Source organism: Thamnophis elegans, chromosome 15 (assembly GCF_009769535.1).
Source record: "Thamnophis elegans isolate rThaEle1 chromosome 15, rThaEle1.pri, whole genome shotgun sequence".
In the NCBI taxonomy this organism is placed as follows: Eukaryota; Metazoa; Chordata; class Lepidosauria; order Squamata; family Colubridae; genus Thamnophis; species Thamnophis elegans.
In genome coordinates this window covers 46,930,392-46,954,799 of record NC_045555.1, presented here as the reverse complement: position 1 = coordinate 46,954,799, position 24,408 = coordinate 46,930,392, and the positions used below count along the sequence as shown (strand labels likewise).

The window sequence follows — 24,408 nt, the reverse complement described above, 5'->3', positions numbered from 1 at the left end:
CAATTGAGCCCAGAATTTATATTGCTAAGTGAGAAATTTGTTAAGTGAGTTTTGCTTCATTTTATGACTTTTCTTGCCACCTTTCTCCGGTTCTGCCGAATAGGTGCGAAGTGGCAGGAACCTACCTCTGGTGCTGATAAATAAACAAACAAATAAATAAATAAAGGGAAGCAATATGCTCCTTCCCATATTTGAGCATACCAGGTGCTTTGACATCACACACACACACACAAAATATATATGCTTCTCTTTGGCTCATACACTTAAAAGCCATGCTCACAGACTTAGTAAGCAAGGCACAATTTAAAGTGCGCGTATGTTTTATGTAAGTCCTATTCATGCATGAAAAGCTGGGGCAGCTTTTCCATGAAGCCCGGATCCGCCCCACGTGAACAAAAGATTAAAAAAAAGTGAACATGCCTTTGTCATCAGGCAGATAAGAAATAAACTTGACTGCTGAATAAACAGGATCAGAGATTACGCATCGAATTCAGCTCTTTCCCCCAAAGCCGTTGTTTTCAAAAAGAGAAAATAAATCGACAGACGTGAGCTTTGCAGCATAGATTAAACAAACATTCTAGATTAATATAGTTCACCGAGGCAACATCAAGCTACAGGGTTGGGTTGATTCTGTTTGAATAATTACAATTAGCCGCTCTTGTTTTTTTGTTATAACATCCTCTCTGTGCCATGTGTTCAAGTCACAGATGTCAACTTCCTTGTGAACACTTCTGTATAAGGGATCACTTTCCATTCTATAACTGATTTTTATTTTTGATTTAGAAACTTCTATATTAAAAGGGAAATGAGAGCGCTGGAAAAACCTTTGTGAGTAATCCATTTTCCATGAATGTTTCTGGGCCTCATCTATAGAATCCAGGAATTCCTACGTAGGAAATATAACGGGGAGGAGGAGGAGGAGCACGCTTTTTTTTTCTATTTTCCTACTTAGGAAAAAAAAAATACAGTGGAACTGAACAGTAGAAAATATTTTGGGGAATCCTAACGGGTAAAACTGAACAATCTCATTTTCTTTTGCAAGCAAAAGGGGGGTGGGTGGTGCCTAATCGTATCCAATGCAGAAAATGCATAATGCAGTATGTGATTTCAATCCAAAAAGGAAGTGGATAAAACTTTGTCTTTGTGGAGAGGGAAGGTGAGATCAAAAGACACACGTCATGACATTGCCATGTGATCTTGGGTGACTAATTCGACATCAGGACTCGGGAATTAAAAGGACGGAGTTTGAGCGAATGGCATCAATGCAGGCATGGCGTTGTTTCTTCATCACTGTGGTTGTCTGAGAACGTCTATTGGCAAAGTTTAAAAAGTGCCAAAAAGAAAAAGGCCACAATTTCATCAAGAGTTATTTGATGGTGTAGGAAGTTAGCACCCATCCCTCCCTCTTCTAGAAAAAATGAAATATTTTAGGAAATACTAAAAAGGCAGAACCTTATATTTCCCCGGATGAGAAAAGGAGAAACATGTTTTTTAAAGACAAAGCAGCTCACTGCAGCTTCCTGCCCCCCCCTCCACCTTTGTCAATGGGCCATTAAGGCTTGAGCCGGTCTATTCTACATAACAAAGGTAGGGTTAACCCTCTACCCATCTCACCACACGGCACATGGGAAGATTACATCAGACAGCAAGGCAAACTAACTTGGGTCTCAGGACAGCCTACGAAGTTAGCTAAGACCCTCTGCTCCTGGGAGTCTGACAACCGAGAGTACATTTCTTAACACAGGGACAGGAACAGGAAGTGGGGCCCCGTAGGTCCGTTTTTCACCCTCTGGAGCCTTCAGGGAAGCTCCTGAGGCCTCCGGAGGGCGTCAAGGGGGGGGGGAGGCTGTTTTCGCCCTCCTCAGGCTCCTAGAAAGCCTCGATTGACCCTTGTGGGAAAAATCATATATAATCTCTAACTAGAAATAACCAACAGTGTAATGGGTGAATTGTGCAGTTTGTGTTATTGTGTATGTGTTTAATGTTTGCAACAATAGTGAATTGGTGTAGTTCAAACTAGAGGTAAGGATGGTAACTTTTTGAAGAAAAGGTTAATTTATCAATTTTAGTTAGAAAGTACAAGATGATGCAGATTTTCTTCAGTACTATTTTGCTTGTGGTGAATTGAACTATTAAAGATAGGTTTCTAATTAATAATGGTTTTTTTGCCAGCTTCTATACTAGTTTAAGTTTTTGCATATGGCGGTTTAAATATAAGAGCCGAGGTGGCGCAGTAGTTAGGGTCCAGTACTGCAGACCACTTCAGCTGACTGTTATCTGCAGTTCGGCAGTTCAAATCTCACCGGCTCAGGGTTGACTCAGCCTTCAATCCTTCTGAGGTGGGTGAAATGAGGACCCAGACTGTGGGGGCGATATGCTGACTCTGTAAACCGCTTAGAGAGGGCTGAAAGCCCTATGAAGCGGTATATAAGTCTAACTGCTATTGCTATTGCTATTATAGTGCAGTACTGCAGGCCACTTCAGCTGACTGTTGTCTGCAGTTCGGCGGTTCTAATCTCACCGGCTCAGGGTTGACTCAGCCTTCCATCCTTCCGAGGTGGGTGAAATGAGGACCCAGACTGTGGGGGCGATATGCTGACTCTGTAAACCGCTTAGAGAGGGCTGAAAGCCCTATGAAGCGGTATATAAGTCTAACTGCTATTGCTATTGCTATTATAGTGCAGTACTGCAGGCCACTTCAGCTGACTGTTGTCTGCAGTTCGGCGGTTCTAATCTCACCGGCTCAGGGTTGACTCAGCCTTCCATCCTTCCGAGGTGGGTGAAATGAGGACCCAGACTGTGGGGGCGATATGCTGACTCTGTAAACCGCTTAGAGAGGGTGGTTTGCCCTATGAAGCGGTATATAAGTCTGCTATTGCTATTGCTAATATTACATGTATTAAAATGATAAATTGATAGTACGCCATGGCATTCCCCACTTCACAAAAGGATATTTAATATTTAATGGTTCAGGCAATAAGAATGCAAATGCATTAGTCACTCTCTACAGAAACTGCTTAACGATTAACCATTAAACTTGAGGTTCTATTACTTAAAAATTTGGCCAGACATTTTAATGATGCACATCTGGACTACCTAATAAAGTTCTGTCTGCTTTCTATTTCTGAAACTCCTGCGTACAGTATTAGTATGCCTACAGTAGTGAATTGACCCAGAAAAATAGATTTGTATGAAAAGTGAGTTTCAGGCATGGGAACAGAATATTAAAGAAGCACAAGAAAAAGAAGCAAGGCAAATTCCCAATAGAATCAATTGCCAATTTTAGGATTCATACATTGCAGAGAAATGTACTGCACTGTGTGAACCCATGGAATTAGCAACAAAATCCGTGTTTTTGCCTAGCAGAGCTGTCAAAGACTACCAGATGGCAGCAAATGGATGTGGCTGCAATGTACTGCTTGCAATTCAGATTTAGCTAGCTCCTCTTGCTCAGTTGCAAAATCCAATTCGTGGGATTTAAACATAATTCAGCATAACGTGCAACCCAGGGACCCTATCTTCGTGTAAACTCCCATTCAATTAACCCTGGATCGGCTGTGCAAATGCAGACAATGATCTGGTGCGGGTGGCGCTTGTCAAATGCAGCTTTTTTCCGAGTCCCTCTTGGAAGGCATCCTTTGCATCATTCAGATTTGGGTAAAGTAGCCCAGAAGTGTTTCTAAATTGCACGGTTTGTCTGCACAGTCCTTTAAAAAATATGTGTTAGCTTGCTATATAAAATTGCAGACGAATATATAGAAACGCGCCACCCTTATTTCTTTCGAAAACAAGAAACGTCAATTTCTTGAGAAGTTGGCCTCAAAAGACTTCGAATTACCGCAAAGAGTTTTTTACTCCGCTTCCCTTTATGGATGGGCAGAAGAAGAACCATGGACACTTAAGTCAGTGTTTCTCAACCTTGGCCACTTGAAGATGTCCGGACTTCAACTCCCAGAATTCCCCAGCCAGCATTCGCTGGCTGGGGAATTCTGGGAGTTGAAGTCCGGACATCTTCAAGTGGCCAAGGTTGAGAAACACTGACTTAAGTGCCGATGCTGCAATGGACGCTGGGAGATGTAGTTCTCCAACTCCCCACTCAGGCAAATGCGTTTGATCATCCCAACCTTACGAAAAAGGGTCTTTCCTATTACACAGGCTCGTAGGGGGGGGGGTTAAGGTGTTATTTTCCTCTTGGTTTAAGGCGTTTATCACTTCACTGTATAAATTAAGCGCACTGTGCGGCCGGAAAAATGATTCCTTTTCTCCTTTCCTGAGGCTGAAGAAACCCGACAAGCCCGCGTGACTTCATCATCTTTCCATTCAACCTGGTGCACTTGGTACGGCCCTCTCCCCGTAATGGCGGCAAAGCGCCTCCTCCTCCTCCTCCTCTTCTTCCAACTCCTCAACGGACTTTTGTGAACTCTTAATGGTAGATTCCTATTCAGCGCCCGCCCCCGCTCTTTCCTTCCAACGGCGCCTCCTATTGGCTGCCGCCCGGCGCCCATGCCAATCAGGAAGCGGCTTCCATGGAGGAAGGGAATAAATACAAGATGGCTGCTCGTATAAAACCAGGCGTCGGGCTTCTCCCTGGTGATGGAGGAATAGAGGCTTTAATCCGCGCGGCCCGTCTTTGTAGGTCGCTGCTACTCGGAAGGGCGGCCGAAGAGGGGAGGCCGACCGCTGGGTACAGCCGGCTCTGGTCGCCCCCCTCGGCTTGCGGGGGCCGCGGCGTGCTTTCCTCAGGATAGGCCGGGTCTCCTCAGACTCTCCCTTGCTGGGCCGGGCTGTAGCTCCATCTCCTCCCGGCTATGGCGGTCTCCAGGTTGGTGTCAGAGAATAATGGACTTGAGGGGAATTGGGGAGTCGCCTAAGGGGGGCCTCAGGACCGTCGGCGAGTGGGGTAGGCCTCGTGGGGGGGGGGAGGCTCCTCATGGAGGTGGCAGCCCGGCTTTCCTCACGCCTTGAGTAGCCGGGAAATGGGTTTTTTTTTTAAATTAAAATAAAAAACGGGCTTGGGGGCCCTGCGCTTTTATTTCATCCCTTTGAAGGACCTCCTAACTTTGGGGGAAAAGGGTCTTCTAGGGGGGGAAAAAAGGACTGAAAATGGGATGGCTGGTTGTGGGGGGGGGGACTGTTCATTGTCATCGTCGTTGCCCCTATCTCGAATGCTATGATCGTTGCGCGCTTTTTTAAACTATGTATTGTTTTGTGTTTGAATGTGAATTTGTGGTTTTTTTTTTTTTTTTTTAGCATTTTATTGGAATTTATAGGCCGCCCTTTTCCCTGAGGGGGACTCAGGGCGGCTTACAATCAAAAAAAAGGGGGGTGTGTGTGTGCAAAAACAAAAAAACAGTAGGTGAATAAAATAAAGACAATAAAAACACAACTTGCATTCAACATTCAACACTTGGATTTGTGTTTATTTGTACGCCGCCCTTTTCCCTGGGGGGGGGGGGGACGACTCAGGGCGGCTCACAATCAAAAGGAAGGGGGGGGGGAAACAGACTTTTGCCTATAGACAGGACATGATTAAATGTTGTTGTCAAATTGTCTGTATCCCCCCCCCCTTCCCTTGTTTTTGAGTTGTGAGTCCCCCTTTGGGGGGGGGGGAAGGGCGGCATACAAATGAAATAAAACAAATTTAAAGCTGGTGGTGGTGGTCTTGTGTGTATGTCCCATCCTGGTTTGGTGAGAATACGGTGGGAAACGACAAACGACGGTGGTCCGGATTTTAAGGGTGGGCAATCTGTATTAAAATGTTTTTATTTTTCATTTTTCATACACTCACATATATACTGTGCATAGCCCGGGGCCATACAACATTAAACAATAATCACAGCAATTCCTCTTGTCAACAATACCCCCAGAAATATAAATAAAATAAGACTCAAACTCAAATAGAAACCCAATATACCTCTTCCACTCTCCGTACACCTCTTTTCTTTAAGGGTGGCAATCTATTTCCCCCCATACACACACATATAGGTGAGAATTATCTTTTTTTTCGGTCTCATCGAGTTGTGTTGAACTGAACTGGATTCCCTTGGGATCTTATTTTTCTTTTAAATTTATTTATTTATTTTCAAAACAAACATATATTGTAAAAAGTGCATCAGCTGGTTACAAAAAGCTTTTGTGCACCTTCCACCGTCATCAAATATAATTCGTATTCATTCAAATACCTTAACTCGGATATTTACTATATTAACATCATTCATACCTCCGCTTTTATTTGACTACAGTTATTTAAACATCCTTCATCCTTAAGTATACCAAGATTCAATACATAGCCACATGCTGGCATTTCATTTACTTATTTGCAAAATCCTCCATTAACATGAAGTCCTCATATCCTGTTTTAGCTAAACACCCATAATATTTAATACCAAAGTTTTCTAATCCTCCATGTATATAATTTATTATCATTATCCTTTCTTTATTTAACTATGTCCTATATCATAACATTTTCCCCCTATTAGTTAAAACTTAACTGTATCTAGTTTTGTTTTTTTATTATAATGATTATTGTTATTAATAATCTTTATATATAAGTCCAAAAATATTTCTAACCTTCCCTTCTCATATCCAGTCATTACTTATCATAACAGCTCAACATTGTATACATTACTATCATTATCAATTTTTATTTGACTATACCTATTACCAATGGATCTAACTATGTCCTATATCATAACATTTTCCCCCTATTAGTTAAAACTTAACTGTATATAGTTTTGTTTTTTATTATAATTATAGTTATTAATAATCTTTATATATAGTCCAAAAATATTTCTAACCTTCCCTTCTCATATCCAATTATTACTTATCATTACTTGGAATCTTTTTCCTGCTGCAGAATGTGGTGGTTCATCTCTCTCTCTCTCAGCTGCTGAAGTTTCAGTTTCATTCGGTTTGCTTATGCCTCTTTTTTGAGATTCCCAAGCCAACAATGTTTTTATACAAATGAAGATTATTATTATTATTAGTAGTAGTATTATTAGTATTATTATTATTTTGCCACTTGTGTTAACTCCTGCTGCTCTTCCTATACTTTCCATTTATATTTATATTTCCATTTTGTTTGCTGGTTGTAACTGTCCATACTATAAGTTCAGAGGGGAATCTGAACTGCTTTCTGCTTTGATACATCCCTTAATGTGAGTTGACTTAGCTGGCAAATAAGGATACCGTGAAGCTGATCACGGAGGAAGGATAATTGTGTCTTCATTTGTGAAAGACAAAAATTGGGAGTCTTGCAGCGCGTACATCAGTTTAGCCATTCCTTGCATCTGATTAAAAGAGAGCTGTAGCTCAGACATGCTCGCGCCTTCTAATGAAGCATGTCAGTTGGAAAATAGTCTTACCAGACTCCTTTTGATATATAAATCTGGTAAATATGCCTGGATCCAGGCAGCAATGTCAGCTCCAGGGCAGCTTCAGTGTTGCAATTTAGGTTCTAATATAAAACCAATATTTTGTTCTGTCACATGAGCATCTGAGCATCATATCTCAGGTAGAATCTTTGTCCTCGGTCCTCATTTACTTACAGTCTGCTCTGAACATTGGTGTGCTCCTGCTTGATTACATATGCTTTAAAAAAATATGCTCTAGCAAACCCCCTGTTTGAAAATAGGATTTTTTTTTCCTGATTAGTTATGTTGAACCATAAGGCTGTTTTCATAGCTTTCCTTCATAGAGTTAATTAATGAAGTTTGTTTCTGGTCATTTAAATTCTTCTTATGCTATATTTTTGTATGATCATTAGCTGACAGTTATGAGTTCCAGGTTTTTTTTTACATTCATTATTATGCGGTTGTTGTAGCTTACAACAGAGACATAACTTCAGAAAATTCATAGCTGAATGGCATTAAGTTGTTAAATTCAATCTCCTAGTTTCCTCACTTACTCATAAAAAGAGGGAAGATCATTTTGAAGCCTGTAGTGTCCTTAATTGCTAATATAGACAGGAAAATGGGCTGCACTATGTGGGTTGCACTATCAATTGCCCTTGTCTGTTTCAATAACCGAAAGTGAAAATAGTGATGACTTGAGATAGGCTAAGGCAGTGGTTCCCAAACTTGGCAACTTTAAGACTGGTGGACTTCAACTCCCAGAATTCTCCAGCCAGCTCTGCTTGAAATCCACAAGTCTTAAAGTTGCCAAGTTTGGGAACCACTGGGCTAAGGGTACATCATGCAGGTTTGAGTTAACTAAAAGAAAACATTCTTAGCATTTTAATATTATGGATACAGAGACTATATTTCATTAAAGGTTTGTGTTGACTAAACCAGAGCAGGTTCTGTTGAAGATAATTTTCAAGGTAGAATGACTGCAATTACACATTTTTGTCTTAAGCCTTTTCACTTGTGTAATATTTCATAATGAATAATAGGTTGGCTGAAGTTCTTTTACTTGCTTACAAAGTAACAACTTGTGTTGAATACTGTGTTTGGTGTAATAAAGCAGAATATTTCATTATAAATTTTAATGCGAGAATCCATAGTGCAAAATTCTGAACACCTTTACAAACACTTCATGTGTTATTGTATTCAAACTTATAAAAAGCAAGATTTAAAACTACTACAAATGAATGTAGCAAAAAGGAATTAAAGAGCTAAAATGTAAGAAAAGCAAAGAAATAGAAAAGGAAAAGTGACCTTTGATTTTTCACAGTATTACGATTGTATTTCAACCTCTCTCAAGTCATATCATGATTCTCTTCTTCCTGTAAAACCATTAATCACCAATTCATTGTTTTTTGTTTTTATGCAAAAAGTTTGTAACAGGTTTCCAGTCACCAATAAATGTCGACAATGCTTTTTCTCTAAACAAGTCAGTTTATTTTAGCAAGCTTTGCCAATTTTTCATAGTAGTTATTGTTGAATCTTTCAGTTTTTGTGTATATGATAATCTTGCGAAAGTAATGCTGAAATAATCTTCCATGATTTCTAACTATCAATCCTAAAAGGAAAAGATCTAGCAGCAATTGAAGATTAATCTTTAAAAACCTCTGTATTAGTATATGTATTTGAATTTTAGTTCAAATTAGTTGAATTTTTAAATGTAAGTTCTTTATTGATTTTTTTATTTTTTGACTGTTAATTTTTTTATTTTTTTACTTTACTGATACAGACATTATGTCTGTAAGCCCCTTAATGACGAGATGTGTGGCATACAAGTCTCATAAATTCAAAAAATATTTTAGCTTCTTTTTATATATCCACCAAGCATGACAGACTGTCCTTATTTTTCATATTTCCAATATTAATTTGAACTGCCTTTATAGAGAGCCAGCTTTGTATAGTGTATAGCACAAGCTAGCAACCAGGAGACTCTGAGTTCTAATCCTGCCTTTAGGGATGAAAGCCACCTTGGTGACTTCAATCCAGTCACTCTCAGCCCATGACTTTAACCTTAACAAAAAGCCATTGGTCAATTCCTGTCACAACCAAATGACCAATGTTCATTTGATCCAAAAAAGCAAACTCTGCAGTTGCAGGAAAAATGCTTGGGCGGGGGGGGGGGGGGGCGCATTTATATATTCTATATGTTCTCTGGAATATACCTCTTGTTATAAAAAATTATCTTTAAGATCATGATGATAATGTTATCCATTCAGCCATGGCTGACTCTTGGCAATTCTGTGGCCTAGATCTCTCATTTGCCTTTAATTCTTTAAAATTAAAAATTATCAAGATCATAATATAATGTAAAATTTATTCTGTAAACCCTATATTTTCTTGTTTTAATTTTAAATTCCCCTTGATGGTTTTTCTATCATTCCCAGTATATGAACCATCTTTGCCTCTGTTTCTCTTTTATGATATGCTTCTTGAGTTGAGATCCACAAAGATGTTTTGGGGCACTATCTGGGTTAAAATATTACATATTTTCATTATGGAATATCTAATAAAATGATTTTAAAGTCCCCTTGATTTTACTTTAGTGTGCCATAAATATCCATGTCATACAAACCTCAGGTCATAATGTTCTAACTCAAAGTCTCTTGTTTCTCAGCAACATCCATTCTTTCATCCAGCTGCAAAATACAGTTTCAAATCCGGTAAACCCAGTCTTCCTCTTTCCTTGGTATTTTGTAATATAATTAACTTGTGGGTTTTTTCCCCCCTTGCTATATAAATTTAGATATATCTTTTTGAATGGTGTGTCAGTTGTCAAAACATATTGTCTGAAACAAAAACGTTCTTGGCAAAACATTCATTTTTATCCGAGATTCTCTATAACAGTTTTAATTTCTCCCATCTTAAAATCTCCTTAATTTCATTATATTACAAGTTTGTTCATTCTATAATTGTTTATAGTTACATTCAAATATTTTACTTTTTTCACTCTTAAAACCAATTTCTCCATCAGTTCTATTCAATCTTCTAATTTTATATTGCCTGTTAATATTTCATCTGATTATTATTCTTAAAAGCTGCTAAGTCCTTTAATTTTCCCATTAATGCTTCTATTTTCTCTGTTGGATCATCCAAAACTAATATCAGGTCATCTGCAAATGCCCTTAACGTGTACGTTTCTTTTTAAATCTTAACTCTCTTGATTCTCTCTTTAAAATTTAACTTTCTTGATTCTCTTGATATGTCTCTATTGCATACGTCAAGAATTAAAATAAACAAGAATGGAGACAGCTGGCATCGTTCCTTGACTCTTTTTAAATCTCCTTATAAGATTTTTTATTTTTTGATTACATTTGTATAGCCGTCCATGTCACCAGAAAGTGTATTTAACAATGAAATAAAACAATAATATAAAAATAGTCATTGCAAAAGTAATCATAAAATATGAACAATCATTAGTTACCATATTAAAATATACAGTATCACAAACATACATGATAGTAAGTATGCACATCAGCCACAGTGTGGGTGTCACCTTAAAAAGTTGCTGGTTTTCTGGAACCCCTAAGCTTCATCATGTAACCAAGTCTTGAGGGACTTCCTAAATATCAACAGGGATGGAGTTAATCTAGTTTAGGTGGGTGAGAGATTACCCATAAGGCAGGTGGCACAGCAGAGAAGATCCACCGCCTGGTACCCATCGAACATAGTCCCTTGTGATGCTACCCGCACGCAGCATGCTTTTCCTGTCTGATTTAATGGGATGGGCAGATGTAATCAGGGAGAGGCAGTCCAGTGCCATGGAGGGCCTTAAAAGTCAAAACTGGCACCTTAAATTACACTTAGAAACAAACTGGCAGCCAGTGGAACAGAGGTGGAACATGTGCCATTCTAGAGGGACACATAAACTGCCTGCGCTGCTGTTGAAGTTTCCGAATATTCTTCAATGCAGCCCATTAGTAATTCAATCTGGACCTGACTAGAGCACAGGTGACTGTGAGTAGAGCCCCCGATCTAGAAAAGTTGCATCTGGCACACAACAGGAAACTCTGAAAGGCCCTCTAGCCATGAATGTCACTTGACGTGTGGTGTAGTGTCCCTGTACGCCATAAGAATTTACAGAGGACAAAATCTCTCTCTCTCTCTCTGTCTCTCTTTCTCTCTCTCTCTCTCTCTCTCTCTCTCACACACACACACACACACCTGTAGAGTTTCAGCTGATGCCATACCCAAACCCTAACTGGGCATATCTCCAAAAGGATCAACTTCCCCCTTTCTGATCCAACCAGGTCTGGTGATGCATGCCAAATTGGTCTTCTCAACAGTGATTACATTACTAATGAGGAAGGCCTTATTACAGACCATCCTGGCATTTAGAAGCAATAGCCAGAACTCCTCCTGAAGGTCTGCTTTCTGGGCCGTAAGGCTGAAACCGATAAGCTAGAAGGTCATAAGACAATGGTCTCGTATTTCCCAGGAATGGTCCATTCCTCGTCTCCCTCTGTATCTCCTCTTGCCCATCACAACCATAACGTCCACATACACCCCATGGCAACTCTACCCCATCAACACCAGGAACGTCTCCTCTTCATTTACCTCTGGCAGGGGAAGCTGGACATCCCAGGGCCACCTTAGCTTCAGTATCTCTCAGTGCCATCAGGTTACCCAGCTATTGCTCACCCCCACTTACCAAAGTACATATATTGGTGCACACTAACTCTTGTAGGAACCCTCACCTGATTCCCCCACTACCTGGTAGAGCAGCGGGTCTGAACCTTCCTGATGCCGCGACCCTTTAATACAGTTTCTCATGTTATTTTATGTTTTCTGTACTTTTTCGAAAATATGTGTTTTCCGATGGTCTTAGGCGGCCCCTGTGAAAGGGTTGTTCGACCCCCCCAAAGGGGTCCCAACTCACAGGTTGAGAACCACTGTGGTAGAGGATTCCCTTCCATTCACTAATTACCAGTCCCACTCTCTGGGCTCTCACCCAAGAGGAGGAGTCAATTTTTCTTAGTTCTCCATTAACAACACCCAGCCTATGGGAAACCATAGCCGGTCACAAGCCCGGATAAATGGGGAGTGTTGGTTCCCGTGGCGACAGAACCGTGAAACAAGCTGAGAATCCAATGGCAGGACAACACACGGATAAACAACTCTGTAATCCGTGACGTTCTGTCTTTGGCCTTCACAATGCAACGGTCACTGCCTTGTGGACGTTGACATTTACGAAGATTAAGTCCAAGTAAGTCCATTAACAACTATTTGTACTTTTTGTGAAGTATAAATCCATCTTACCATTTAATGAAATTATCTCCAAGGTTCCTGTGCTCCAGAACTCAAAACAAGAAATTCAATTCAAATTGACAGAGACCTTCTCTGCACTTAAGTATATCACTGCAGCTTTGTTTTTTTCCTTATGTAGCGTTGAGTACTACAAAGTATTCCAAATTTTTCTAATAACTCATAATTGTCTTGTCAAAACTGATACCGGTCTTTTAAGAGTAAAGTTCTATAAAATTCAACCTTCCTGGCAAAATAACTTATAGCCTTTGTTAAATAAGGATGTTGGACAATAATTTATTATTAAAGTCAAATCTCTTAAGTTTCTCTTAAGTATTAATCCTATACTAGCTTCTTCCCAGCTATCAATCTGTTGAATAATATCACTTGTTCTAAAGGTTGTAAAAACCTATCCTCAAAACATTTATAGTAAGAAGCTAGCAGCCATCTGGACCAGGTGCCTTTCCTGTTTCACACTATTAAATAGTTTCACACAGATCCCTCATTGTTATAGGTCCATTCAAAATTTGATTCTCTATAATCATAATTTTTGTTTATGCAAGTATTCATCCTATTTTTCCAAGAATATTTCTTGACCTTTGTATGTAGTATAATACTGATGAAACACATTTTGTATATTTGCCTTATGTGTTATTACAGGCTTTCCTTGTTGTAACTTTAATGCCGCCTTCTTTTTTCAACGTATATATCACCCATTTCCCTATTTGCAAATTCAACCTTTCTTTGTTTTTGCATAGTTCATCTTTATTTCCATCTTTCTCACTATTAACAAGCTATAGATAATTGCCTCTTTAAAAGCTTAGTTTGATGAGTAATAGTTGTTATCCTTGGAGATTATTAAATTATTCTTCCTTTTTGTATTTCACACATAATCATTTGTATTTTATCTTGCCTTTCTTTTTTGAATCTACTGTTACATTGTATAAAATATCCTCTTGCAAAATCTTTACTGCATCCCAAGCCATTCATTCTTCTGTACCTTTATTGAGATTGTTATCAAGAAAATCCTTTTCATTTTTTTTTACAATCCTCCACTACCGTATCTTTTGGTAACAACATCTCATTTAGTCTCTACCTAAAAGATCCATTCTTCCTTTTAAAAGTTGAAGTCACTGGATTGTGATCCGAAAGTCTTTGGTAGCATGTCCAGTTTTTAAACTTTAATAGCCAAAATCTTAAAAATCCAAACCATATCCGTTCTTGAAAAGGGTATTTTGCCTTTCAAAAAAACAAGTGCATTATTTTGATCCACAATTTTTATACCTCTACTTATCAAAAAGCTCTAATTTATCCATTAAATAATAAACAAATCTATTTTCCCCAAAGTTCTTCTTCTTTTTTTTTTGGTAGACAAACCATTCTGCTCTCCCAGAAGGCAACCATTTTCATATGAAAAATCCATTCATTTGTCCATAAGTCCTTTATAAAATGCTGTTTTATTTTCATTTGGTATATAAATTCCTAGTATCAAAATCTTGGCACCCTGAGATTAATTTGTGCTCTCACATATCAGCCATGATCATCAATTGTTGTTTTGGATTGATTTTATTTCATTCCTGCTGAAATAAATTCTTCACTCAGATTTTTGCGACTCATGTTTTGTATCTCCCCCCCCCCAATACATGTGTCTTGTAAGCAATCACATCCTGTTTCGTCTTTTTAAAATGTTTTTTTTTCTTTTTTCAGAAGCAATTGTTCCATTTATATTGCACGATAAGCATTTATAATCTAAAGTTAGGCTAAGGCTTAGAAAAATCAATACCTTTAGAATCCAGAATTGACTCCTTTTCTGTGGCTTTCCCAAAGGTGTTTTTTCAGAAGGCAACTGGACTTTCTTGTTTTTTCTTTGAAGATGTTTCGCTTCTCATCCAAGAAGATACTTGAGCATCCAAGAAGCTTCTTGAGCATCCAAGAAGCTTCTTCTCATCCAAGAAGCTTCTACTGAGCCGAGGTGGCGCAGTGGTTAAATGCAGCACTGCAGGCTACTTCAGCTGACTGCAGTTCAGCTGTTCAAATCTCACCGGCTCAAAGGTTGACTTAGCCTTCCATCCTTCCGAGGTGGGCAAAATGAGGACCCGGATTGTTGTTGGGGGCGATATGCTGACTCTGTAAACCGCTTAGAGAGGGCTGAAAGCCCTATGAAGCGGTATATAAGTCTAACTGCTATTGCTATTGCTATTCTTCAGCTCTGTCAGGATAGTGGGGAATGTAAGGATTTATATTCCTTGCAGACAGCTGGTCATTTGCATCATTTTAGAGGGTCATTGAAGCACCTGAGTCCTCCGGGATTGGGCGGCCTATAAATAAAATTAAACTCAAACATTAAACTCAAATCTGAGGTTTACTTGTGTCCTATGGGTCACCTGAGTAGTGCTCTTGATTCCTGTAGTCTGCAATTTTTTCTCTGGAAATCCACTCCTATTCCCACACCATTCAAAGTGTGTTCATCCCAAATTGTATAGCTAAAAGTCTTTAGCGATTATCAGTTTTCCAGATCACAGTTGTCCCAAAGGTGCTTTTTCAGGAGGCAACTGGACTTACTTGTTTTTCTTTGAAAACGTTTCGCTTCTCATCCAAGATAGTCACTGTTCTGTCAGAGCTGAAGAAGCTTCTTTGTACAAAATGCCTTTGTAAACAGTAAAAAATAATTAGGTTAACCTTCCCATAAAGGTCTAATGATTATAATCATTAGACCTTTATGAGAATGCTGATTGTTTATTATTAAGGACAGTAGGTAATTGATGGACTTTTAACAAAATAATGTAAGGATAAAATAAGCTAAACTATGGGACTGTAACTAGAGGGAGCAAATTGGGACCCAAAGTGTTTCAGAGAGGCAAAAGCAAAACAAAAAAATAGGAATCCATTTACTTTCACTGTTGTAATTGACATACTTTCACTTTCTTGAAACCACAAGAAAAACTGCCAAATTAGGAGAAGGACAGAAAGGTTCACTAGAACAACTAGAGGATTTCACCAGATTTGTTGCAGAAAATGTTTGAGGAATTTGGCAACCCTTGCTTACAGTTCCAATGTTTTTTTTAAAAAAGGACATGGATTTGCAGGAATAAACAAGATATGAAAGAAGTAGTTAAGAAAATTGGAGAAGGTTGGACAATTGGCTGGAGAATAAAACAAATACTGACAAAGTAATAGTTTTGAAAAGTAAGCCAGAGTTATAAATAGAGAGAAAGATTTGGACAACTTGGCATTACATTACTGGAAATGAGAAAGGAATTTTGTTTAAGACTACAGAAGAACAAGGAATGTATATTATACAAAGGTTTGTTAACTCTTAATTTTACACATTGGCATTGAGATGGAAATTGATAAGTTTAAGAATTAATACATTTACTTAAGGAAATTCCAATCTCTCCATGCACTGGGTAGCTTCAAATAATAGGAAATAGGAAAATAAAAGGAATGTAAACAGGAGGGGTAAAATAATAAAACAGTAAAACGATGACAAAGGAACATAAGGAGAATAATACATCAATATGATAACCAGAAAAATGGATGGGTGGAGAGCAGAGAGCAAGGGGGAGGGAAGGGGAGTCGGGCATTAATCCAGCAGTCACCTCCAGGATGTGTTTCCCCTACTTGGTCCCCAGGCAAACTGACAGCCATGTCTCTAGGCTCTTGAGGAAGGATAGGAGCGTGTGTGTGGGATCTTACCTTAGAGGGCATGATGTGCCAAAGGACAGGTGTTGCAGAAGAGAAGGGTTTTCTTACGGATCTTGAGAGTTGTAGTTCTTTGACTGATGGGGCCCAAAGTAGGCTCTCCCTGCCAGCATGAGTAGGACAGGCTTGTCCTCGTCCCGTGCTGATGAACCTATGGCACGCGTGCCACAGGTGCCACGCAGAACCCTCTGCGGGCATGCATGCTGTCGCTCCAGTCAGCTCCACCGTGCATGTCCATGCGCCTCCCGCTTGCCAGCTCATTTTTGGGTCTCTGCCACACATGTGCGAGGGGGGTGCCGCATCCCCCCTCTGTGGCCTGTGTTTGGTCCCAAGAGCCTGCAGGGAGGTTTACTAGGACCAAAATGGGGTGCGGGGGGGCATGGTGTTCCCCCCACTGCCTGTTTTTGCTCCCAGTAGGCTGCAGGAAGGCCTACTAAGCCCAAAAGAAGGTGCGGGGGGAGGGGGGTCATGCTGCATGCACGGGCGATCACATGTGCGGGCGAACACACGTGCATGCGTGGGGGTCATGCGTGCAGGTGCAGGGGGATCATGGGGAGTCACACATGCATGCACAGGGTACGGGGGGACTATGGGAGGGTCTTGGGTGCGTGTGCAGGAAGCAGGAACCTGGTGGATGTCGCAAAAGGTTAACCATCACTGTTATAGCAGGACAAGTCAGGTAGCCTGGACCAATGCCATTCTCTAAAGGTAATAACCAACACCTTGAACTGCACTCGGAAGCATACTGATAGCCAATTAAGCTGAGGAGCAGAGGTGTAATATGGGCCATCCTAAGAGACCCAAAGACTGCTTTCAATTCAGCCTCTAGGACAGGTGTCAACCTCGTGGCATCACATGATGTGTCACAACGGCTGCCAGTTTGACACTCCTGGCCTATAGGCATTGCAAGAGGGCAGAGACAGCATCACTTGGGTCACCAAATATAGAGATGCAGAGCTATATCATCAGCATATTGATGACACCTCAACCCATGGTGATGGACAATTAGCACACTCTGTTAGAGCAGTGTTTCTCAACCTTGGCAACTTGAAGATGTCTGGACTTCAACTCTCAGAATTCCCCAGCCAGCGAATGCTGGCTGAGGAATTCTGGGAGTTGAAGTCCGGACATCTTCAAGTTGCCAAGGTTGAGAAACACTGTGTTAGAGAAAGGGTTTTTTGCTGATAATCTTAAACCTTTATAAACATTTGTCATCAAAATAAAGTTATGCAGTTCTCATAGGTAGTGATAGGTACAAGTAATTGTTAATCTATGTATGTTACAAAATAGTTGCAATTATGGTCCATTTGAATAAAATTGAGTTTTATGGGACCTTTGGGTTGGATAACATTAATCCTATGATCAGAAAGGGTAGCACATGAAAGAGGAACTATAATAAGGAAAGGTTTAAAGAAGAAATAGTTGAGATAAGAAAATATAATGCTACAATTATAAAAAATATAATGTTACAAGCAAAAATTTAAATTTATAAATAAGAATAGAAATGGTTGTGAACTTATAGCTAAAGAGTGGAATAAGATAGGAGCTTAAATTTTGTCTGATAGAAAAGTTTTGTGTGAGAAAAATAAATGCAGTTTGGTGTTTATGTTTTGTACTATGTTAAGAAAAGTAACCTGATTTCTATGGAATTAATCAGAAATAAATTGCTTTTTTTAGGTTCTACTTCCTATGCAAACTGCCTAAGTTATTAAAATAGCATCATAATTGTTAAGAACTTGAATAAAAAAGTCAGTTTAAAATGGGATTGATTTTGCAAATTTGAACAACATAACCCTGAAGTCAGTTCAAATGCTAGAGATTTTAATGCTTTTCAAAGCTATTTTATTAATGCTATTGTTTTATTAAGTGATTCACAAGCCTTTATAAAATCTTAACGTCTTTGTGATTGCCTCTTCAAAAGCCTTTCAAAGGTTATTATAGTCAGACACATCACACTTAACTATTATTTGTTCTGCCCCGTAGTCAAGTAACATACTTTCTATATACTGTTAGATTTTTAAATTTTAGTTTGATAGCATAATAAGTTTGGGCAACATAGTAGGTAGCTAATTGTTCATATATACATAATAACAGGGAAATTAGTTCTCCATAGTGAGGGGAGGAGTATCCAGGATGGGTTGACCTTATCCTCTCGTTGATGTCTGGGGAGCCAGACGGTGCCTTGAAGGTGGAGGAGAAGAAGGCGGACCTCACCTAGCAGAAGGGTCATCAAGCCGCGTAGTAGTACTAATCTCTTTTGTAGTACAGCTTGTCTTCACTGAAGGAATGATATTTAAGCGTGATCCCGGAAGTTGTTTTAGCTCCCCTACAAAATTCTGGTACCTGCCCACCCACACTTAGCACCACAGGAATACTTCCAACTTCCTCCACCCCTAATCTTCCCCCGTCTCCTCCCTTTTGACCACCCTTGCACAGTAGCACATAATTCCTTGGAGGGGGTAGCATTGGGATTGAAATAGGGGCCTGGGAGCCTCTGCAGTCTCAGCTGGCTACTTTGGGGCCTGGAATGGGACAACTCACCACAGCCAACTCACCATGGGGCAGCTTGTTGCAGGACAATTCAACAATTCAATTTAATCATTCAAAATATATATATTTTTTAAATTCTTTGTCATTCACATTTTATTTGTCCCTCCCTTGGCATCCTTTCTTTAGTGTAACTCTCGTCCTGCGGTGAGTTATTCCATGGCAAGGGCAGATTGCCCCACAGGGAGTTGGCTGCGGCGAGTTGTCTGAGACCCAAACCAGCCTTAGCACTGCTGCTAAGGGGTGCCATCTCAAGCTCAGCGCTGCAGCCAACTACCCCAGCAGTGACAGTGCAAAGACATAATGCTTTCCCCTTCAGTCAGCCTTTTTCGCCCTGCTCTCTGATGGCCTTGCTATCCTTTTAAGAGCCGAGGTGGCGCAGTGTTAGGGTGCAGTACTGCAGGCCACTTCAGCTGACTGCTATCTGCAGTTCAGCGGTTCTAATCTCACCGGCTCAAGGTTAACTCAGCCTTCCATCCTTCTGAGGTGGGTGAAATGAGGACCCAGACTGTGGGGGCGATGTGCTGACTCTGTAAACCGCTTAGAGAGGGCTGAAAGCCCTATGAAGTGGTGTATAAGTCTAACTGCTATTGCTATTGCTAATACAGGACTGCAAGTCCAACAGAGGTGGCAAACTTATAAGATGCCCAAAAGAGCAGAAATGGGGGGGGGGGGGAATAGGTGTGTAGGTGGGGATTAAAGAGGAGGCCACCAGTCACCTTTACCTTTTACTCCCAGTTCAGGGCAGGAAGGGACCAAGTCAATGGTAGTCTAATAGCTGGTGGGATTCAGTTAATGACAGCAACTGGGAGTTTTGGGGTTGCTATCGCTAAGCAATATTTTGTAATATGCTTTATAACCACATCAGTTAACGGTGGAAATTCTGGTTCTCATTACTGTTGTAATTCAAGAATTACTTTTATGGAGCTTAAAATAAGATTCAACTGTTTGTTTCTATAAGTCCAACCAAAAGCCTTCTGGCTAAAAATCTATATGGTGTTCCTCTGTGATGCCTTTTTTTTTTTTAAAAGAATTTGGGATTAGAGCATCCAAGCAGTGGAGTATTTAGCTTTGTCTCCTGTTGCACTCCTTCGTTTCTTTTAGGGAAGCAGAAATCTTTGGTAAAATTGCAAGTCATGCTGGTATTGAATGTGTATAATTCTTCAAAATATTACTTTATAAATATTTTCATCTGCTCCTTTAAGCCTTTTCTGCTCTTGTAAATTTAGACCTTTTATTGTACAATGAAATTCAAGTTATAATAATACTTAATGGAAACATTTTTATAATGTAAGCAAGTAAGGATCACTACTTGGAAAATAAGCACCCTTTGATAAATGTAACCAAAAAACAAGTCTTTATTCCAATACACAGGCACAAACTGTTCCCCATAATAAGCAGTTGGCAGGTGATACGATAGATAGAGAATACAGCTGTCCAAATCTTCCCAAACACTTGCTTCAGAATGTAGAATAGTACATATGAAGAATTTCTGTTTAAACAGTTGAAGTAGCCACGTATTTTTTCTGGGCTAATAGTTTATGGATGCATTTTTAATACATTTAATTTGTTTAAAATATTTGTTTATTAATTGTTTGCCTTTCATTGAGCAGTTCAAGGCAGCATACACAGTTTTCCCTCCTATATGACTGGGTCTTTATTGCTTCCCTAAAATAAAAGTGATTGTGTGGTCTGTTGTTTAATACAGCGTTTCATTGTTCGTTGAGATTGTGGATTGGATTGACATAATAGGCCTATTGTAAACATTTGAATAATGCATATTTCAGCATCTTATCTTTTAAAACTACGTGATTCTAAATTGCACATGCTTCTGTTTCTTCTGTAATAAATATTTAATTTTATTTGTATCCATTCTATAAGATCTACTCTTAAGCAGTATGTAGAATCTAGTTTCTGGGTTTAATTTTTCCTCTACATTTTTTTCTTGTGTGGCCACAAGAAATTTTTTTATAAAGAACTCGGTATCTAATTTGCCTACTTTTCCATTAAAAAAAAAACCTATTATGACATGATTTAAAGATAGTACGTCTGAAATTTGTCCTTAAGTATATATTTTCAATTTCTGTTGGGATTATAGTACTGTATACTTCAATGGATGTATGAATATGAGATATAATATTTATGCAATGAGATTTCAAGTTACATGAATGTTGAGTTTCTTATAAAAATGCAATAACACTGAAGTAATAACTAGTATACGAAACCAAGGACCAATATATTTTAATAATATGAATTCAAAAGGCTCTCAAAAGTCTGTTAAAAAAGAATATATATTGCCAACCCCTGTTTTAGTATATAATTGTTATGGTATGTTTTTTTCCGGTGTCTGGAACAAGCAAACTGTAATCCTTCCTCACTTCTTATTTCCGTTCATGACTTGTTAATGTATGTAAGATTCTTTTTAACTTCCTTGGTAGCAAAGAGGAACTGAGCATCTCCTACCAAAAAACCATCCCAATCTTAAAATATGTCAGAGCCAAAAATGGGAAATATTTACCCCTATTTAAAAGTAAATAGATTCCACAGGAAGGATTTAAAGAATTTGGAGGAGGAACAGTAATTACAGTAATTGCATTTCTTTTTGTAAGAAATGCAAAAGAATATTGAATGCAAAACTAAAGTAAGCTTTTAGTCTGCAGAAATTACATCACATAGGTAATTGATTCTTGAAATTTGAAACTGACAAACAACATTAGTACCCATTTAATTTTTAATTCTTACATAATTTTTGCTCTATGTAAGCTTTTATTAGTCCAACCTGTTAAAAAAGACTAGAAAAAAATGGGGAAAGAGAAACAGTATTCAAGTTTTTTAACTTCTAAAGCTTAGAAAACTGGAAAGGTTCAATTTATTGCACACTCCTCTGCATCTATGCATTTTACTTCTATATGAAAAGGTCAGGCCAAATTTGTCTTGAAAACTTTAGAAAGGAAATACGTGAAATAATAAAATATATCCCACAGACCTTCAACATGTAATAGCACCTGGCTAAACATGTCTTGAGTTCAGAAGCGAAACAGGCTTGGGTTTGGTTAGTATTGTGTTGGGCAGAACTTGGAGAATTCCATGCTTGTAACTGACTGGAAAGTAATAGGTAGGTAGGCAGGCAGGCAGGCAGGCAGGCAGGCAGGCAGACAGACAGATGATAGATAGATAGATAGATAGATAGATAGATAGATAGATAGATAGATAGATAGATAGATAGATAGATAGATCCACCTCAAAGTAAGAACAGGAAACTATAGGTGGTCCTTGAACAATGAGGACAATTGGGATGAATTTCCATTGTTGAATGGCACATTGTAATATTGCCACCTTTACATCATGTAATTCCTATTTGTGACCTCCTGTCAGCTTCTCCATGGACTTTGCTTGTTGGAAGCTGGTAGTGAATGACCACAAATGACTACAGGATGCTGCACTATTGTGATTGTAAGCCAGTGGCTGAGTGCCTGGGATCATAGTCACTTGACCAAGGAAGTTTTTACAACTTTTCTCGCCACCTTTGTTAAGTGAACCACTGCAGTGGCTAAATTAGTAACACGGTTGTTAAGTGAATCTGGTTCCCCATCGACTTTGCTAGTCAGAAAGTCACAAAAGAGACTCGCATAACCCCAGGACACAGCAAACGTCATAAATGTGAGTCAGTTGCTAAATGTCCGAATGTAAATCACGTGACCATGGGGATGCTGCAATGGTCATAAGTGTAAAATGGTCATAAGTCACATTTTTCAGTGGCATTGTAACTTCAAGCGGTCAGTAAACGAACTATCTGTAGCGGCAAGTATTGTCTTATTTATCCCCTTTCCCTGTTTTATTGTAAGCCGCCCGGAGTCCTTCGGGAGTGGGCGGCATGCAAAACCAATAAATGAAATGATAAATGATAATGAGGGATGGAAGGATTAGCTAACCTCAAGTCCTGCTGCCCACTGGGAATAGCACTTGTCAATTGCATGTGTCCCAGTATCAACTTTAGATATTAGATCTCGTTATTGCAAATAAAACATTTCCTCTAAAGCTATTTCTGTGCAATAAGCTGGAAAGAGAGATGAAATAATAGAAAATGTGCTCTATTGTATACCGCCACTTGATGATTAAACATGGAACAACAAAAAAATGCCCTTTGACTTGAAATACCGTGAGCTTTTTTTCTCACAACCTTTCAAAACGATACTTGTATGAAACATAAGAAAAACAACAACTGGAATTCTTTCAAACTCTGGTTGGCAGTTGTGGTAGATTAATTAAACATGATTGTATTTTTGTTTTAAGATCGATGAGACAGAACATATATTTTATAGAGTTTATCTTGCCCCTCCTCTCAGGCTCGATCGCCTCTTTATCTTATTGGACACTGGAACAACACCCGTAACAAGGAAAGCAGCCGCCCAGCAACTTGGGGAAGTCGTCAAGCTTCACCCACACGAATTGAATAATCTCCTGGCTAAGGTAAATGCTTCGGACGTTATTATAAGCAATATAATATTGGTGCTGACCGAGCTGGTTTGATGTGGTGGTTTGTCCTGGTAGCATTGAGAATTGGACATGATTGAACAGAGGAAAAACAGTGTTGGGTTTATTCCTCCCTCTCAAAGGCCAAATTGTATTTTCTGTAGCATTCTATCACTGAAAGAGCGTTCTAAGCATCGAGATCTTAATGAAAGTATTTATACATTGGCCTTATTTATTAGATTGCCGAATTTCTGTAATTTGAGGGCTGTGTTAGGCCTTGTGAGGGCTTGAGAGACTGCCTGCTGCCAATTACCTCCCACAGACCCATTAGATCTCACAGGGTTGGCCTCCTCCGGGTGCCATCTACCAGCCAATGCCACCTGGCTATTACCCGGGGGAGGGCCTTCTCTGTGGCAGCTCCGGCCCTCTGGAATGAACTCCCCACAGGGATTCGGACTCTCACCTCTCTCCAGGCCTTCCGAAAAGCCGTCAAAACCTAGCTTTGCCGGCAGGCCTGGGGGGTGAGTTGCCTCCCCTCTCGATATGTATGGCTGTGCGACTGTTGTCTACTTTTATTATTTGTATTTTGTCTTTTATGTTCCCCCTTTTTTTCCCCCTTGAATTGTTCGCCGCTCTGAGTCCTCCCGGAGAAGGGCGGCATACAAATAATACAATACAATACAATACGATGTTCTAAAATGGATGGGATTAGTGTCTGTTGGGGAGCTAGATTCAGAAAAACCAAAGGATCATGTGGGTGCTTTAAGCAAATATTATGGCATTATTTTCTCCATAAATGTTTCTCAAAATATGGAACATTCTGCCCCATCCATTTGAGAGCGGGGGGGAGGAGACATAATTTTTTAGACACCATGCATATTTGTCTTGGAACTGATATTGAATGTGCTGAAATTTACCTAGAAATTTTTATTGGGCTACTGTGTTTTCATTTTTGAGTCATTTCTATTGCTAATCAATAGTAGTATCTGTGTTCTTAAACAACAGTGATTCTTCTTTGGTGGTACATCTATAAATCATTAAA

General features: G+C 39.4%; 1 protein-coding gene across 2 annotated transcripts in view; it reads left to right on the top strand.

The window, feature by feature from the left end:
* Window positions 1–4,538: 4,538 nt before the first annotated feature.
* BTAF1 (B-TFIID TATA-box binding protein associated factor 1) overlaps window positions 4,539–24,408 on the top strand; it is a 75,291-nt gene continuing 55,421 nt past the window's right edge. For both annotated transcript variants that reach the window (XM_032231657.1, XM_032231655.1), the window contains exons 1-2: window positions 4,539–4,822; window positions 23,240–23,363. In XM_032231657.1, the coding sequence (XP_032087548.1) occupies window positions 4,809–4,822; window positions 23,240–23,363 (138 nt within the window). In that variant the 5' untranslated portion in view covers window positions 4,539–4,808. The remainder of the gene's footprint in view (window positions 4,823–23,239; window positions 23,364–24,408) is intronic.